Source organism: Dromaius novaehollandiae, chromosome W (genome assembly GCF_036370855.1).
Source record: "Dromaius novaehollandiae isolate bDroNov1 chromosome W, bDroNov1.hap1, whole genome shotgun sequence".
Classification (NCBI taxonomy): domain Eukaryota; kingdom Metazoa; phylum Chordata; class Aves; order Casuariiformes; family Dromaiidae; genus Dromaius; species Dromaius novaehollandiae.
This window is the reverse complement of record NC_088130.1, coordinates 44,672,342-44,690,556: the sequence shown is the minus strand read 5'-3', so window position 1 is coordinate 44,690,556 and position 18,215 is coordinate 44,672,342. Positions and strand designations below refer to the sequence as shown.

General features: G+C 39.8%; 2 protein-coding genes across 11 annotated transcripts in view; one reads left to right on the top strand and one right to left on the bottom strand.

Moving 5' to 3' along the window:
- The window catches only part of LOC135323555 (WD repeat-containing protein 41-like), a 30,516-nt gene extending 14,774 nt beyond the window's left edge, over nucleotides 1-15,742 (top strand). For both annotated transcript variants that reach the window (XM_064500282.1, XM_064500284.1), the window contains 5 exons: nucleotides 923-1,107; nucleotides 3,760-3,881; nucleotides 4,846-4,934; nucleotides 6,793-6,926; nucleotides 7,432-15,742. In XM_064500282.1, coding sequence (XP_064356352.1) covers nucleotides 923-1,107; nucleotides 3,760-3,881; nucleotides 4,846-4,934; nucleotides 6,793-6,926; nucleotides 7,432-7,584 — 683 coding nt within the window. In that variant the 3' untranslated portion in view covers nucleotides 7,585-15,742. The remainder of the gene's footprint in view (nucleotides 1-922; nucleotides 1,108-3,759; nucleotides 3,882-4,845; nucleotides 4,935-6,792; nucleotides 6,927-7,431) is intronic.
- Nucleotides 10,093-18,215, bottom strand: part of LOC112987044 (high affinity cAMP-specific and IBMX-insensitive 3',5'-cyclic phosphodiesterase 8B) — a 93,162-nt gene continuing 85,039 nt past the window's right edge. For 8 of the 9 annotated variants that reach the window (XM_026106713.2, XM_026106710.2, XM_026106711.2 and 5 more), the window contains 4 exons: nucleotides 17,450-17,585; nucleotides 14,520-14,687; nucleotides 12,814-12,943; nucleotides 10,093-12,208 (listed from right to left, as the gene is read on the bottom strand). In XM_026106713.2, coding sequence (XP_025962498.2) covers nucleotides 12,093-12,208; nucleotides 12,814-12,943; nucleotides 14,520-14,687; nucleotides 17,450-17,585 — 550 coding nt within the window. In that variant the 3' untranslated portion in view covers nucleotides 10,093-12,092. Of the gene's footprint in view, nucleotides 12,209-12,813; nucleotides 12,944-13,378; nucleotides 13,509-14,519; nucleotides 14,688-17,449; nucleotides 17,586-18,215 lie in introns of those variants that run through there. The other variant, XM_064500281.1, reaches the window with a different exon arrangement.

Here is an 18,215-nt window from a genome sequence, read left to right as displayed (position 1 = left end):
GTCCAAAGTAACTGAAAGTTTTGGGTGTGAGGATGTGGGCCTGCATATATATCCACTATTTAGAGGATCTGAAAGCTGATGCAGTCTAAAACTCCTCCTTAGGGCAATACTGACCTATTACCTGAAATTCTCTTCCTTTTTTAACATCTCCTGCATCTGCCCTACTACAAGTACCCCTTCTACTTTGGGATCTTTTTTGTCTTTCTCTGGAGCTCCCTCTGAGCCCAGGACAGGTTATTCCCTGTGGGATGGAGAGTGTACCTTTGTCCTTGGCTTTTTTGTGTCAGACAGGTTGACAAAGGGACTGTGGTACAGTGAGGACAGCTAAAAAGAAGGCTTGTATTCTATGATAGTAGTTTCTGGGGTTTTGTGTGTTTCCATTAAGGCAGTGTGCTATCTGCTGTATTGCTGGAGCAGTTCCTTTCTATGTGTGATTAACAAATTCATAGGAAGCTACTTCAGTCCTGCCGTTAACTCACCTCTTTAGTTTCTGATCTGTATTTCTTATCATGGCAAATATATACTTTGTTTGTTGCACCCAAGAGCTGCTGACCTAACTACTGGTCCAAGGAATAGAACGATTTTGCATGTGGGCAGCAAATGAACTTCACAATACTTGTACGTAATTCTGCTGGTGTTCCTTGCCTTTGCCATACTGTGTGTTGTGGCAGGTGAATATTCTCCATTCTAGTTTTAATTTTGCAGGAGAGAGCTGATTTCCTTTTGCTGATTTAAGGTGTGCCAGGTAATCAAATGAGTTTTTACTCAAGGGGAGAGGATTTTGTCCAGTTGGTTAAATACTATACATTCTAAATAGCTTCACTCTAAAATGGGCTCACTTACTATAATTTTCTAGGGCTGTAACCTTACGTGAAATGGATTCTTTATATCACATGATTTTTATGTGTTGTTTTTTTTCTAGATTTGACTTTTGTGACAGGTTCTCATGTGGGTGAATTAATAGTTTGGGATGCATTTGACTGGACAAAGCAAGCATCCGAGTGCAACTTCTGGGACTCTTCTCTCCACACAGATGCACAGCCAGAAATAAAGTTATCCCAAAGCCCAAATGAAACTTCAGTTCAACACTTAACATCTGATGAGGAGGTAAAAAGCTTTAAACAGAGAGTACTCTGAGCAAGCCAGCATGGCCTTACCATAGAAGGCTGAGAGTTTTAATTTTGTATTTTCAGTTTGGTTGTTGCAGTGAGTAATGGAAGAGGATTATTTAAAATGTGCATAACTATTTTAATACAATCAGCAGTTTTTATTTAAAATTTTGGTCATTGAGCCAAATCAAGGTTATGATATGTTGATGGTCTGAGAACTAACATAATGGATTGTCACAACAGCTTTTGTTTTTGACTGACAAAAGAAGATGTATTAGTTGTTTACAGTACCACTGGAAAGATATTAAGAAGAGGTGTGTGTTTTGATGGCATACATCTTTCTTAATCCATGGTTCTGGAATTGCAGTTTCCAAAATATGCCCCTCTTGGACAGTTACAGCTGAGGGTACTATAAAATGAATTAAACAATAGGCATATTTACAGTCTGTGCACAGTAGTAAATAAATCCTGCTGCTTCTGTTCAGACAGGCTTGAGCAGTATACTTAATTGTAAAGAGCACAAAGATGGGTCCAAAATGCAGAGTCTACTGTAATCATGTCTTGGAGATAATCCAGGAGTGCTTGGTCACAATGTTTAGGCAGAACCCAGTTATTGTTCTGGAAACATTAAGAATCCTCAGGTTGTTATTTACTTTTGTGAAATGTTACCAACTGTTAGTGGTGCAAGAGAAGATGCTTTGTTGTTGGGTACAGTGAGATTCTGTTCTGGGGCCTGTAGGTGCATTGCTGGGGAATGATTAAGAGATTCCTGGAAATGCATTCAGTGAAGTGAGCTATCACAGAGTAAAGTTGTGGAAAAGCCTGAATGTATGCTGAGGGCTGAATGGTCACTCAGTGCAGTTGTCTCTTTATGAAAAGAGCAGCCCTAAAACACTGGAGAGAGAAGCATTGAGGGGGGGGAAAAAAGAGGCATAGTTGTCTTTAAAGGTAGCATCTCCTCTACTTCTGTCCTGGGTGCTTAACTCTTGAAAGAGCAACGAGGTGATCTTGTTCTGAAGAAGTTCTACGATTTGGTTTCAAAACATTCTGAGCCCCTGCTTGAAATCTGCAAGATGAGATTTAAGGGAGAAAAAAATTGCTTGTAGGGAAAAAGCTGTTTGGGAAGTTTAGAAGTAGTTAAAACATTGAACATGGGATCTGGGGCTGCCTCATGACTCTTTTCCCTTCGTAGTGGTTACCTGAACAAGTTGCTGCAGAGCTTTTCTGGCCGTGAGTTTCTGAGTATATTTTTATCTATTTCCAACTATTGAGTGGTAGGAAGAAAAGGTGGTTCTAGTGTGATATCTTGAAATAGAAGGTGCTTGTAGGGGAGATCTGTCTGTGTTGTGAAATTCCCCTTTAAAAAGTGAAGAAATGGATTCCTATGATGAATTACTTTGTTACCAGCTATCTAAAAGCAGTAACACTGTTCTTCACCAAAAAAAAAAAAAAAAAGTGATTCTCTGTTAGGAACTCTGTTGGCGGGCTTGGTAGTTAAGTAGTTAGAGAAGGTGAACTCATCTAATTTGATACGGAGCTTGTAGGCAAAACATCATGCAGAAACAAATGGGTTGGTGAAAAGGCTCTGCACTACTAAGAAAGAGTGCTAAGGAGTGCATTTGCTGCCCTGATGGGTGTGTATGTGTTTTTAGCTTGCCTGTTAAGATCTGTGTACAATTCATGCTCCAACACCTGTTATTTTCTAGGGCGTGAGATAACCAGGGCTTTGCCAGATTGTGTAAATGAAAGTCTAATCTGTGAAGAGCACCTTTTGCAGAGCAGTCATGCTATTTAAAACTTAAGAGCCTGTCTCAAGGCGGAAGGCTGGTAGAGAGAAAAGGCTGATGAAAGGTGATGACGAAGGCCATTGAACTGACCCTCACACAAAAACTGGGAAAATAATTAAAACAGGCTCAGTGTTTTTTCCTTTGTTGAGGGAGTGCTATTTGAAATCTGAGCTTAATTTCAGAGTTTCAAAGCTCCCACCCCAGATGTGCATAAGAAATGAAAACATGGACAAAGAGAGTTGAACCAGTGTCTGTCAAAACACTATTGAATATATAAAGGAAGTTTTAGCCAAAGAGACAGGATTAGCAGACACTCCTTTTACAGAATGTTGACAAGTGTGTAGTGTGAACTGCTTATAAGCCATTAGTGTCAAGGCTGAACAGATGGAAGCAGGCCATTCAGGGAGACGATCCAGCATGTAATCACCTAAACAAGGTATGTCCAAAAAACCAAAAATGTACTGAATGGGAGTGTTTTGCACTCCCATGTTTCGTACCAAATATTTATCGTGTATACTGATTGTACACCCAGAGTATTGTTTCAGTATGAGACTATAAATATTTACTTGCAGAAACTTTTTTTTTTGTATCCTTGGTTTATTCTTAGACTTAGATACAGGAAAAAATATAAAGATACTACAACTGCTTAGAGTGTAGCGGAGTACCTGTTGTTTCCTGAACATCCATGCTTTTTCTGTAACTTGCTGTTTCCATATGTGTAGGGTAAAGCAGTAGCATGAGGACGGAAAAAAGCCAGATAATGATGGCTAGATGATGTCATAGCACCACTGGAAATCCATTATTGGCAGGGTGATATTTCAGTGTCTGTTTCTGTAAGTTGTTCCATTGAATTTTCTTTCCAGTGTGTGTTTGCTGCTGTTGGGAAAGGCATATACGTATATAGTCTTCAAATGAAGCGTGTGATTGCCTGCCAGAAAACTGCTCATGACTCCTCTGTACTGCACATTGCAAAACTTCCAAACAGGTACAAGTTATGGTACATTTTGTAATGCAGTGAAGAAATGCAAGACTTGGAAGTGTGGCTAGAGACAGTCTGCAGAGCTGCATCTAATTTCTAGTATAGGGGGCTTGATCTTTAGTTTGATCTGCTTTTATTAGATGGAGCTTGTTTGAACTGATTTTTTAAAATATATTGTTGTAATTCAATGTGAAATAACATAATCCAGTGTGCCTGATGCACAAGTTCAAAGAAAAATAGCTTTCCTATTTTCAAAAATCAGACTTAGTAAAACACTTTTGTCTACACTGTGAAAATATAGCTTAATGGCATTTTACTTCTATAAAGCAACACAAAGGCCTACGGCAGCTTCATTAAATATTTTTCACTAAACATTTCTGAACAGTCAAAATGTATTAACAGAAAATAATAACTTCCAGTCTTTTTTCGTTAGTGCCAGATTTCTGGCTAGAACTTATTTTCAACAGCCAAGATGCAAATTCATCAAAATAAAATTGCCAACTTGCTACATATGTATAATCTAATGGTTGTGATGTTAGATCCCTTTATACTTTTATATAGGAAGTCTATCAGAAAATAAAAACTAGGGCATTTATCTTGCAAATACATACGCTGTTCTAAGCTGTTAACATATAACATGTTAACATATGTAAGCTTGCTGGAGTCAGTTTGTGTGTCTGTGTTTGCAGAGTCTAGGCTCTTCTGTTTTACAGAGCAATATGCTTTTAAAATGAGATAAAAAACGTGTATTTTTTCCCCCACTTATTTTCCAAGTCCATTGTAGTTTCTCATACTACAAATACAGTTTGTTTTATATGAAAAATCTGGCCATCCTGCTACATTTTAAGAGTTGTAATAAACTTGTGTAGAACCTGAGGAACTTGCTGTGCCTTTTATAGAAACTTCACAAGGTGACTTGCACAGATGAGTGAGTATCTGAGTTAGTGCTCCTTATTAACTGTTTTGATAGGCAGCTGATATCCTGTTCAGAAGATGGCAGTGTTCGCATTTGGGAGCTCCGAGAAAAGCAGCAGCTACCAGCTGAGCCGGTTCCAACAGGTTTGCCCATAGTGGTGGGGGGGAAAGAGCATGTATAAAAAAAGTAGTGAACTCAATATTCAATGGCAGAAAGGCTTGCAGGCTCTTTCAGAAGAGCTAATGTCTTTTGTTAGACCAACTGATGCAGGTGTGGGTGGGAAACTAAACAGGATGTTGGGCGGACAAGCTCTCCAGGTCTGATTTGGGAAGCTACAAGATCTGAGTGAAGCAGTTGTGTGCCATAAAGCTTATCTAGAGTTTCCAGTGTTATCAGCTGGTCTAGTGAAAATTATTACCTCTCCCTACAAACCTTGATCTACTTGTATCCTCGTACTTATAGGGCTAGTGTAGCCAGGATACTCTAGCATGCAAGAGTAAAGACTGTAAGAGCTTTTGAAGAAAACTAAAGACAAGTTTGCAAATGAGCAGTTGGCACAGAAAAACATGTTTTCCATATCTCCTTCCTGAACTTGGAATAACACTGGGACTCCCTTTGAGGGTCTGCACAGCGTTACTTGCATACTACCTCTGGATGTTCCAGTCCTCGCTACTAGCTGCTTGTGATTTCGGAAGCACTTCTGCATGCAGGCATTGCCTGCATAGTGCTTGCTAGCCTATGACTAGGCCAGCAGCTGTGCTGGGCACTGGTAGTAGGGGTCGTGGACAGATGCTCTGGACAGTACAATTGGAGCCATCTGTACTGCGTGACTGGCAACAGTCATGAGCTGTTTTTCTCTGTCTTCTAGGATTTTTATTAGAGATGTGTATAATTTCTGGATGCATTTAGTCTGGCTGGCTGCTCACCAGCTGATAGTAATTTTTTAAAGGATCCTGTCTAATGCTAGTGTTTTTGCAAATCCTTTTTTACTGTCTGGGTTGATTTAGAAACGCTTTTTTGGGATGTTCTATCCCCAGTATTGCCAATCACAGCTGATCTGTACAGCTCAGCTTCTTATTGTGACGTGGCATTTGGTTTCACATTGGATGTCTAGAATTTTCATAATTGGAGAGAGAGATTTGAAAGGAACCATATACAGCACTGAGATGGGTGAACTGCTGTTGATTTGCTGTTTTCTTTTTAAGGAATCCCCTAAGTAATTGTTCATCTCTGTTATCTCCCTTGCACCAGGGCCATGGTTTAGCACACCTCTTGTTTTGTGTGCTGAGGGGGCTGAGGTAAAGCCAGGAAGAAGGTCTGAGTTGCATTGTGTACAGCACCCAACTTTCCTGCTTCTGTCAGTATAGTTACACAGTTCTTGTGGAGGAGGCTTGGGCACAGATGCGTGTCTTCCTGCAGCCTTAGTGGAACATGCAGAAGGCTATCTTTACACTCCAGTTTGGGTGATTGTTTTAAATCTGAAGGGGAACGTGGGCAGTATAAAAACAAGGATTCAGCATCAGAAACTTGCTTGTTACCCATAAGCCAGCATTCTAATGCATTAGTGCAGGACACACAGGTGAGAGACTGGTGCCTTATTTTTCTCCTCGTCTTTGCACAAGTGACAACCAGTCAGTCTAGGAGGACAGAGCAAAAGTAAACATCGCTGTCCTCTAGCTGCTCTTGCTGTTCAGTTAGTTCATATAGGCAGTTCCTGGATTTCTTGCTAAATCCGTGTCTTGTCATCCAGGTGAGTAATTCAACATGCTTGCCCTATCATGCTTAGTAAGGACAAGGAACAAAGTAGCTAAATTTCCCTTACCCCTTGAGATGAATAATCCAGATGTAGAAATGCTGCATAGTAAAAATCTTCTGTCATTTTGCTGTACAGCCTGTCCTGCTTTTTGAGTTGTGACTCTCATAGCTCTCTTTTGAGCTCGAGGAAAGAAACTGTATTTGTGATTATTGCCAAATAAAAGGAAGGATTTACTCTTTTTCCAGGGTTTTTCAACATGTGGGGATTTGGAAGGGCAAACAAGCAGGCAAATCAAGCTGCTAAAAAGACACAGGAGAACACAACTATGTATTTCTTGGAGTTAGTTGGTGATTTGATTGGTCATTCATCAGCTGTGCAGGTAAGTCAGCTTTAGTAAGAGCAAGGAAAAGTGAGTATCACTTACTAATGTAATTTTAGAAGTGATTCTTCTTAAACAGCTGTAACTTATGACTTTGTGGCTCTGGAGGCTGGGAATGTGTCTGTCACTGCAGAGCTGTGTGGGAGACCTGAGCTTTGGGCCCTTCTAAATTCACAAGAAACTTAATAACCAATAATAATAACACATGATTATGTGATATATTTAGTCCAGTGTGAAAAGAATAACATATAGTGACTTAAAGTCCTCATTGAACTCAAGCATTGACTGATGCCTGAGGATTGTGTGCATAGATTTACATGTGAATGCTATAAAAGATCTAGTTGGGTATTGGATTTTTTTGCAGACAGCAAACAGTATGTGTTGTAATTTTGCATACCTGATGTTCAACTTCAAACAGAACTGTTTCAGACATTTGTTTCATTTCATGCATTTGTTTAGTCTAGCTGTAATCTGCGCTTTAAGCAAGTTATGGGTTTTTTTGCAGATGTTCCTGTACTTTGGTGAACTAGGACTGGCTACGTGCTCTGCTGACCATCTTGTTATTTTGTGGAAGGATGGTGAACGGGAATCTAGACTCCGCAGTGTAACATTATTTCAGAAATTGGCACAAAATGGTGGCTCACAGCTCAAATTCTAAGTTACTTGAATACAGGGTAAATGTACATAAACTGGATCTGCATTAAATGTGAGTGTGAAGGGAAGTCTGAACTACTAGAAAGTGACTATCATTAAGGTTTACATTTAATGTCTTATGTTAAATTAGTATTTTTGTTAGTTGCTGCTATTCTTCTCAAAGGAGAATTTTGCAGGTTAAAGCTTACTTGGCTTTTTCTATCAGCAAATCTGAGGCTTCCTGCTTTATGTAATTTATTTCTTAAAGCTAGATTTTAGTCATTGATGGCTCAGACTTAAATATCTACAAAAAAGACTGTTAAATAGTTTTAATGTTTGCATTTGAAGTTGCTATCCTGTACCAAGGGTAAGAGGAAGAAAGAAATGTGGGCAATATCAGTTTGTCAGGTTTTGATTTTTTGGTAAAATGTAGTAGTATAAAGATACTGCTAGTTTGCAGCAGATGTAGTTTTACTGTGGGTTAATTTACAGTGGAGCTTGTATTAGCACCATTACTATGTCTATCATGAAGTGTGACTGGTTTAGCTTAGTCTTTCTATAGTGCATTCATCTAATTAATTTGTCTCTAATTAAAAAAAAAAAAAAAAAGCACTGGCCCCACTGGATTGTATTGGATGTAAAATACTTCCATAGGCAACAGGGGTTAGTGTGTTCACTTGCAGCCAAACCACATCTGCCAGCTGAATGCTAAATTCTTAGCTGAAGCCTGAGTGCGGAGAAATCTGCACAAAGTTTGTAAGGACAAATAATATTTTAAAGTTGAAAAAAATAAAGCCTTCAAGTACACACACACAAAAAAAAAAGCCTTAAGTTCTGAGAAGTAATCTACAAAGCTAAGTAGGCATAAAAATAAATAAATAAATAACCCCAATTAAAACAAAGGAATAAACTGATCCTGACAAGGGTAGAAGCAAGAGGAGGAAGTGCCAGCTTCCTAGAAGAAACCAAAGAGCCTTTTAGATTTGCTTCCCTAGCCCTGTGGGTGTCGTGCGCACCCCCCCCCCCCCCCCCCCCCCCTGGAATCCAGGCATTGCCTCTTGATTCCTACCAAAATCATCCCTGGAAGGCAGAGCAGAGGGATGGTAACATTTTGGGAGATTTTTATACGCACGCACGCACATACACCCCCCCCCCCCCCCCCAAATTTTTGTGAACTTGTACAACTAATCTTATTTGTTGAGTGTAGATCCCAAGATGGCATTTCCAAAAAATACAACTGGAGATACAGTTAAATTCCCCTCTCCTTTCTATTTAGGAAGGACAACTCAGCTTTAAATCTTGAACTGCATGTTCTTTGCTCAAGGTAGCTATAGACTGGCATAGGAAAGAAATCTGAATTACAACTGATGATAACATTCCTTGTGGGTATATTATTAAACAGGGGCCGGGGGGGGGGGGGGTGCATGTTAACTCCTCCAGCTTGTAGCTAATACATTGTTTCATCTGGTCTTTATCAGCAAGCATTGCATTTTTAGCTACTCTGTGAAGGTACAGCCTCAGGGAGACCACTTTCTCTCTGGCTTTTTTCTTGTTTCAAGTGAGAAATAACTGTTTAGTTGCATATAAAGAGAGAGAGAGAGAGAGAGAGTGTGTGTGTGTGTATATACGTGCATGCATGTGTTTTTACTAAAACTTTATAGAGAAAGTTTATAAAACAGTTTTTCTGGAGATGCTATCATCAATTATAACTAGAGAGAAGGAACATCTTTTTATTATCTGTTCTTCCTATACCATGAAAAACAACTATTTCATTTTTATGTGAATGCTTTTAAGTGAATACCTGGTAGAGAAACAGTCCTATTTAACTGAACAGTTCTGTTCACAAAACTCATTGTGCATTTTACAGGGATGTAATTCAGCCCTAAATACTCCTACATGCTTAAAATGTATTTACATCTATCAAAAGTGCCATTGTTCTTAGATACGCTCAGTTGGTAATAGATCTCCCAATGGTCTCTTTCTTTAAACGTGGTTGAGTTTGTTAGAAGTATTAAATTGAATAAAGAAGTTTTACATGTGAATGTTGAGCATAACAATGAAGTTAGTAAGGCTATATTAGCCAACTCATTTTAAATAAGATTTTTTTTCACTTGCTGTTGAGAAGTACAGTGAGCAGAATTAGGGTGACCAGGTTAGAAATGTGGCTTCCATCTAGTGTGCTTTTAAATTTTATTTTTCAGCCTATAATAAGTTTCCATATCTTCACCTCATGAAGGTATGTATCACACTTATCCTTAATATTTGTATAAACCTGAGAAAGCTCTTTTAATATCTGTGCAGTGACAATAACATGAAGCACTAGCTGTTAGTCAAGTAGACAGGTTAGAGTCCAGGAAACCTGACAAAACTGGGACATTAAAATTAGTCTGTGCTGATTCTTCTGCTCTTAAAGAAGCTTTGGCTACATTAGGACATCGCTGCACACAAATTACATTTTTGCTTAGTCTTTGGCTGGAGGAACAAACAGGAGGATCTCACAACAAATATACTGATTCCACATTAAAGCCTTAACTCATGAACCAGAACTGAGGCTGAACTTTATTTCTTAGGTTCCTTCCACCATTAACATTTCCCTCCGTGTGTCAGAAATGTGACAAAATAATGAACCGAAGTATTTTACATGGTTGTGGTCTTACAGTGATGCTGTATTTAACAAATTAAATTAATGATAAAGCTTTGAAAATTTGTGAAATTCTTTTCTCTAATGCAAGCTGCAGCTAGAGTTCAATCATTAGGCTATTAAAGATACAACCATTGAGAGCACTAGTTCTAAATAAAGAAATGATAAAAGCAAACAGTTTATGGTACAAAAAACAGAGTTTCAACTTATCTGAATAAAAATCCATTGAAAAATGTTGAAATACATATTAAGAAATAATTAATAGAGGTACTTTACCAAAAACACCATTCTTCAAATATACACAATGCAGCATTTTAATACACAGCAACCTGCCTTACCTATGACAAAAGTAAGGTTCTATTACAAGTCTAACAAAAATATAGCTTATATACATTTCTCTGCACATACATTTTATGAATGTTTCCTTTTTTTTCAGGAATTTGGTACAAAACATAGAAAAAAGGTTGGCACATTATGTAAGCTACCTGCAGTAAACAACAATCGCTGTCACTTTTCTTCCACAGCCATCTAAGTTCCATTTTTTTTCCTTTACCTTGTTCAATTCTTGACACAGCACAAGGGAGGTAAAGACTGCATCTTGGGACTTTTCCTTTTAATGTGTAATGAACCAGCTCCTTAACTGAAGCCACAGCTTTGACATGCTCACCTGCAGCCTGGAGTGCACAGTGTTAAAAATCAGCAGTTTTGCTAGTATTTATTAACTGAAAAATCTGAGAATAGTCTAAAATTTGAACTCATGTTCATGTTCTGCATGTGATTAAAATGAGATGTACAAAAATATGCATTTGTGCTTTGGAAGCTTTAGCATAAATTTCATGTCTTAAAACTAATGAAAAACTATGTTCAATTTCTAACTTATTTACATCTTTTGAAATACTTTTTACATCACAAAACAAAACAGCATTTTATTAGGAGGGGAAAAAAGCAGTACAAATTATAATGCTGTTATATAATTTATAACCTGGAAACTCTTTTTAAAAAGCAACAGGTTCATACTATAAGTAGCACAATATATGGCCTTGTCATAAAATTTATTTCGGTTTAATAAAACTGATGATCATGTGTACAAACACCACTTTATAAAAAAGGATGTTGATCAGTTCATTGCCACAATGTTTTATATGTAAAATTTGATAAAACTTTGCACAGTAACATCTCTTAAGAAGGCAGAGAAAAATGCAAATGGCACCAATTATATAGAACATGCTTCTTTTCCTCCATTATTTAAGCAATTTTAAGTAAATTTGACTCCTAATACCAAGATGTTACATGGAAAAGAGAGAACAGGTGGTGCTTTGACAGATTTATACTCTGCCTGTGTAATAAAAAAACAAAGTTGTTTTAAATGGTGCAGGTTTTTTTCACTGTATCCGATTGCTAGAGGTGTGGTGTGCATGTTCTCTTTAGAACTATGGGCCAAAGAGCCTAAGATATGCAGAGTTGGAACAAATTTATGTGAGGTAAGCAGGAGGTTTTTATGCTTATTAGTCAACCTGTTCTCTTTCTACTGGTGACGAGACTACCCTTCTGCTTGAGAAATAGCTGTGTGAAGTGTTAGTGAATACAGTTATATCAGTTACAAGATTTGACTAATGCATATTCAGTAGTAGAAATTACCTTTAAAACTACCTTTTCTGCCACTAAATGATAGTTCCAAAGAGTTCTTACACATCTCTGGATTACATACCCTTTATGAAAACATCTTTTTTTGTAGAATTTAGAGCAGTTTAAAAGTGACAGATAAAATATTTCCTTCTTGCTGCGGTCTTTAGTTCACGTGAAAGGAAAACACCATCCCTCTTGTATCCAAGTTAGTAAGTGATTCACAGTGAAACTGGTAGATCAAGAGGTCCGTTTTTCTTGCCTTAATGTCAGTTGTTGTTTTCTGATGGAAGCCTGAGACTCTTGCACTTTAACTCATCTAATGTTTTCCAGTGTTTATAGTTATTAGCCAGGTGTTGCATCAAAACAGGCAGATGTGCAAATGCTGAAATGAACAGGAGGAAACCATTGTACTAGATATACATACATATATATATATATATACATATATATATATAGAATGGGCAAAACAACAGTGCAACCTTGCCTGTGTCTGAAATTCACATTCTTCTAATCTCATCTGCTCTTTTAGTTGTAAGCTAATGCTAAAAGCGAAAATTCTATTCTTTTTTTGGTCTGTTCCTTTTTTAAGCAAATCCCTTTCTTAGAGTATGGTGACTATCACATTATTCTAGCACAAAACCACCGTAACCTCATTTTTCTGCTGTTCAAAGAAATACTTTGTTAAAGGAAAAAGAAAAAGAAGAAAAAAAAAAACCAGATGAAAACTTAGTTTCAAGCCACTGCTCCTTCCTTCTTTACATAGATCATCTGGTGAGTACTTAACTTCTCTGAAGCTTATACTGTGTACAGTGAAACCAGCTTCAACAGAATCATTGCTCAGGTTCTGTGTAGGGTAGCATATGGACTGCTTATATATACAATTACTGCCCCTGAGAGAAATGGGCTAATCACCAGCTTGCAATAATTAATTTTAGGCTATAGAAATTTCTGCCTCAGAGTGAGGAAGAAAAAAGCAAAACTACTTACCATCCCACGCATCGAACATATCTGTTATAAAATAATCAATGAAGGAAATCTGAGACTTGGGTATGCTGCAGGTGTTTCTATCAAATACTGGCATTACAACAGGCAGACCCTGTCTTTTCTCTTCGTCGGTCTAAGAAAACAAAACTCCTGTTAGCCTCCAGAGCTTTGCTGGCTTTCACACTAGAATAGCAAAAGGCCAAGGGATTAGATGAATTACTTAAGACCAGTGCAGTAGGAGATCTGAGACAAAACTTAGAACCTCAGAAGTGAACGGCCGTAGTTTCATGTGCCCTATTTCTTCTGGAGCAGGGACTGAAATCATTCTCTCTTCCCTTCTACCAGTACGTCAGTAGGATAGTGCCGTGATTGCTCTTAGCTTCAGTGAGACAGAACACACGCTCACCTGGTGATTAGGGCACAGTAGCTAAAAATGGGTGATGGAGTTTTGGATTCCTTTAGTAGAGGACAGATTTGAAGTCTCCTCCTCCACATGTCTGATGGTTGTTCCAAACCATTTATTTTTTAAGTAAGAGGGATGTTGCTGTCACTACTTCCTCTGCTTGTGTCTTGTGTAAGATTAATAGAAGTCAGACTATGCCCTTTAACTCTGTGCCCACAAATGGGAGAAGGTTGACTTTTTCTTTTCCTTGTGCTCAGTATGGTGGAGGAGCCAATCAGCTCAACAGTCTTAGTATCTAAGTACAAAAAACATTTTAATAGTTTAGGTATCAGAGTAGTCCCCAAAATTACCAGATGAGGTGAATGAAGAGCAGAACAGTTCTCAGCACCTTATATTGCTGCTCGCAGACTCATACCAAAGATAGCCAAGTTAAAGCTAGCTCAGGATACCTTGACTGCTGGGGGAATACAACCTAAATGACTTGTGTGCATCTTTCCCAGAAAGCGATCAAATACTCAAAAGGATTTACTCTCAAGGATTAAAATGAAATTCAGACATGTTCTAGGCTCTAGCTACTACTTTTTCTCAGTAATGACTGTTGCATCTGCAATCTAAATTTTGATGGTAGGCATGCCCCACTTTTCTGTCTTTCCAGCTGTAGCTACTAATTTCCACATTATTGGCAAATTAAAAACTAAGAATCTACCAGTTGTTCAAAGAGCTAAAAGAGTATTTAACTTTCAGGAAACTAGTGCATTTGTGTTAGAGAAATTGAATATTAAGAAATATTATTCAGTTCTGTTCTTAGGGATCCTAGGTGATAAACATTGCCCATATGCCTGCAGTACTGGACTGCCCTATCATCTGCCTACTGTGACCACAGTTAAGGTACTGGCTTAAAAGAGAAAAGGCCAGCCCGATGAGTGAGTCAAGTGGTTCATGAGGCACAGAATCGTTCCTCACACTCTCTTCAGGGAAGGTATTGGGACTAGAACCTGTAACAGTGACAGGCTTGAACTTCAGCCAGTGAAACTGATTAATACTAGTCAAATAATTTTGTTTGGCCAGACAGAGAAAGTTAAAACTGTAAATGTGTTTGGTACTGCAGACTTCAGGGTAAACTTACTTAAACTAGCTAACTTTGACTGACTGACTGCAGTAAGTTCTTCTGCATGAAAGTCAGGAGTCAGTTCCAAGTGGGGAAGAAAAGCATGTCTGGACTGTATACCAAGTCCAGGTAGACATCATGTGGACTAGCAGACCAGCTGACATGCATTTTCTCAGTGGAAATAAAAAATACACATACCTGTGCAAAATACTCTTCAGAAATCCTCCCTGCCCATTCAATACATAGCTCTAGGGGGCGGCATGGATTTGCTACATCTGCACATTTAATCATCATGCGCTTGATCAGTGTCTGGTTATCTGGAAAATTCTTGATATTGGCTGTAGATTCACAGTCGCTGCCTTCACTCTGTAACAGAGAGTCAGTTATAAGGGTTGGTGGCCCACATCCCTGCTAGCACAAGTAAAAGCATCGTGTGTGCGTGTACACGCGCACATCCATGGCTGCTGAGCCGCTGTCACTCCGATGTGTTTAGCTTTGGGGGTAGTGACAGCAGGGGCTGTTTTACTTACCTGAGTTTTTACAGTTAGGTTCCAGTCACATGAGAAAACTGAGGTGGGCACAGAGGGGTAAACTGACTTGCAGAATTGCCTGTGTTTCTTTTAGAGGTAGAAGAGCAAGTCTGTGCCATTCAATTTTAGTATGTTTTGAAATAAATAGCTTCTGTGCCTTTTTTGTGCTGGATTTTGAATGTAGGCCTGGAATACTTTTTTTGGCCTTAGATGCATCTTGGCTAACCTATGAGCCTAACACTGGAAAATGCAATCGTGGCAGACTGAACGCAGTAAAACACAGGACTGCTTAGTGATTGCTCTGGAGAGTGGATGGAGGAGACAGAGAATTTGTTACAAGTCTGCTGTGGCATCATCTTCTGGATCTTGAACAGCTTAGAAGGACACAGGTATATTACATTCCTTATTGAGTAATAAAAAGCCTCCACCTCAGCTCACCATGGCATTAATACTATTTTCAAAATAATATATTTGTGTAATTATGGCTTCCCTTTGCTGCTAAGTTCAACTCTGAATCAAAAATTGAACATAAATACTTTTTACCACCACTGCTAAATTAATGCCTTTGTGGTTTATGGGGAGATATTTTGCAGTGATTCTTGCCAATTGGGGCATTAATCTTCTAACTTTATGTTTAACAGTTAATTTTTTTCAGCATGGGTAGCCCAGCAAAGAGCTGCCAAATTAGACCTGCTTCTTAACTGCTGCTCAAGATCAAATATAGGAGGAGGCACCATTAACAACAAGGAACAGAACAAACTGCTACTAGGAAAAAAAAAGTCTGTAATAGGAGTGGCTTTGTGCTGTAGTTTTATTGCTCTCCAACTCTTGTACATTTTTAAAATAATCTCTGCTATAAACTGGTAAAATAAAGTAAATCAAAGAAAATGCTTTCTATAGCTTAAAAATGCTGATTTCAGAGGAATGTGTGGAGAACTTTTAAATACACCTTAACAACTGCTAGAGCAAATGCGTTAATGTGATAAAAGGGAGATTCCCAGAAATGTGTTCAGAGCTTGGGAACACTGTGCATCGAAGTCCTACAGGACCACTCAGGAAACAAACATTTTAAAGGGGGGGGGGGGTAGGGAAACAATTCAAAATATGCTTAAGCTATCAGAGGAGAAATGAACTGCTGTCCAAGAACCCAGGCTTCCCAGTGCCACCTCGGAGGGCAAAAAAAGAAACCGAGAGGCTCACAGCAAGCTGGGGTCTGGTGCACAAGCAAGCACAGAGAAAGCTGCAAGTGGCTAATTCTACGCAAAGTGGCCTGCCGATGTTCTTTTCTGCTTGCTTGGAGCTGAAGTGGGATCTCTGCTGTCCTGGGTTAGCCTATGCCACAACAGAAAACCCATGTAAAGAAAGTGCTAGGAGATGTGTCCCCAACGCGGAAGCAGTGATAGAGCGGCCCCAGTTTGATTTGGACAGGCTCCACTGCACCCCAGGAGTGCCCAGACCCTGTCCTTCTGTGCTGTGGGCATTCTGGCACTACGAGGCATCGAGCTACTTCAGGCGCAGCGCCACGCGCAGAGCCCTCCAGAGCCTGGGAGCGCTGGGCGGGACAGTGCCAAGTCTCCACAGAGCCAATTAAGTTCAGCAGCATTTGTGACTTCCCGCTCAAACTGCTGTGAAAACGGAGCTCAGCTCTCCCTAGAAGCAGGTCAGCTAAACTGAGGTAATGCTATTTCTAAAGCCATGAACTGCCCCCTCCCCCCCCCCGACCTGACCCGTTTCTGAACCCATTACAATCTACAGTGTAAATGGTCCAGTTACAGAGAAGTGACTGAAGCTAATTTTTCTATTTTATACTATTGACCATCAACCTCATCTGATTTTTTTTCAGTGCTTCTAGCAAGGCACTGTTTTCACTAAGCAGGGATAAGATGATCTCTGCTTAGGTGGGTAACGCTGCCCTAGAGAAACTGGTCAGACACTGAGCACTCAGCCTTGAGAAGCAACGGCAGAAGCTAATGAGGGGCCTGGGCTGGGGAACCCAGCAGCATCTCAGGAAATAGCCCTGGCTGGCTGTGGAGCAGTAGGTTGTAAGTAACCGATGGGAGTAAGGCACAGACACCTCTTGGCACAGGCAGGAATGGGGCAGGGTTCTGGGTGGAGAGCTCTTAAGAAGTGATGGAGTCACAGCACCTGGTGTGCAGCTTCCAGCTGACACCGCCGCACGCCTGCCAGCACAGGGTCCCCGTTACAGCCTCCGCAGAGGCACCAGCTGGCTCAGGCAAACCCCGCCGTTCAGAAGCGTGATGCCACGTGTGTAACTGTAGGCACAAGTGCCAGTTTGGCACCATGCCCAGAACGTCGCATGTATGAAAGCATCAACCTCCATGTTTTGTGAACACAGGATAGCTTCGAAAGCAAGGCTTGTAAAAGAAAGTGTTTAAATCAGCTCAGGGCACAGCCAGTTACAGAAAACATTGAAAAACTAAAGTATTTTCTCACACTTTGAGGTGTGAGGTCAAAAATCCAATTGTCTTTTGCACATTACCACAATGGAAATCCATACAACATGAATGAAAACGATACTTAAAGTTGTCTTGGAAAACTTCACCAAAATGCCTAAAGGGGTGCCCTGCGGGCACTTACGTGTGAGCTGTTCTCCTCAGATGCCATTGGCTTGTTGATGCTGTTCACAAATTTGTTCACATGCTCAAAGTGCTTTGTCATCTCTGTTGCCAAAACCATATCAATAATGGCCTGGCGCAATGTCCGATAGTGATTTCTAGGGAAGAAAAATATTTGTTGCTCACCAGCTTGCCAGACAGAACTCTGTCCTTTCCTTGTCCCTTTCCAGAGAGCACTGCAAAACACGGCTTGGGGGCTGCAGCCACATGAGCAGCTCCCTTAAAAATTATGAACAGCCTGGGGCTGAAGGAATGGACTAGATCACTCCTCTAGGTTCCTCCAGCCCTGAATTCCTGTCCTGCGTTTATTCTGTTATTTTTACCTGATGAAAAGCAATTCCCTAAAGTCAATTAAAAATTACAATTCTATTTCAAAATGCTGTAATACTAGGACAATTCCTCCAGGAATGGCACCAACACATTTCCATTGCACTGCATGCTAGCTTCGAACTCTACTTAAAGCTCAAAATTTATTTTAAAAAACAACGTCATGTGGAGTAGACAAATCCATTAGCTGTTGGTGTCAGGCCCTGATTCCTTTCCCTCCCACCCTGCCCCTGCACAAGCTACGCTGACACGATGGCAATTCCCAGGCCATCGGTATGCACAGGAGCAGAGGGCTGTTGCATCTCCCACAGCTTCACCTCCCTTCTCTCAATGTGTGACTGCAGCAGCACCAGCAAGCACGGGCTGCGCACAGGCGCAGCACACACCACCTGGCTGCTGGA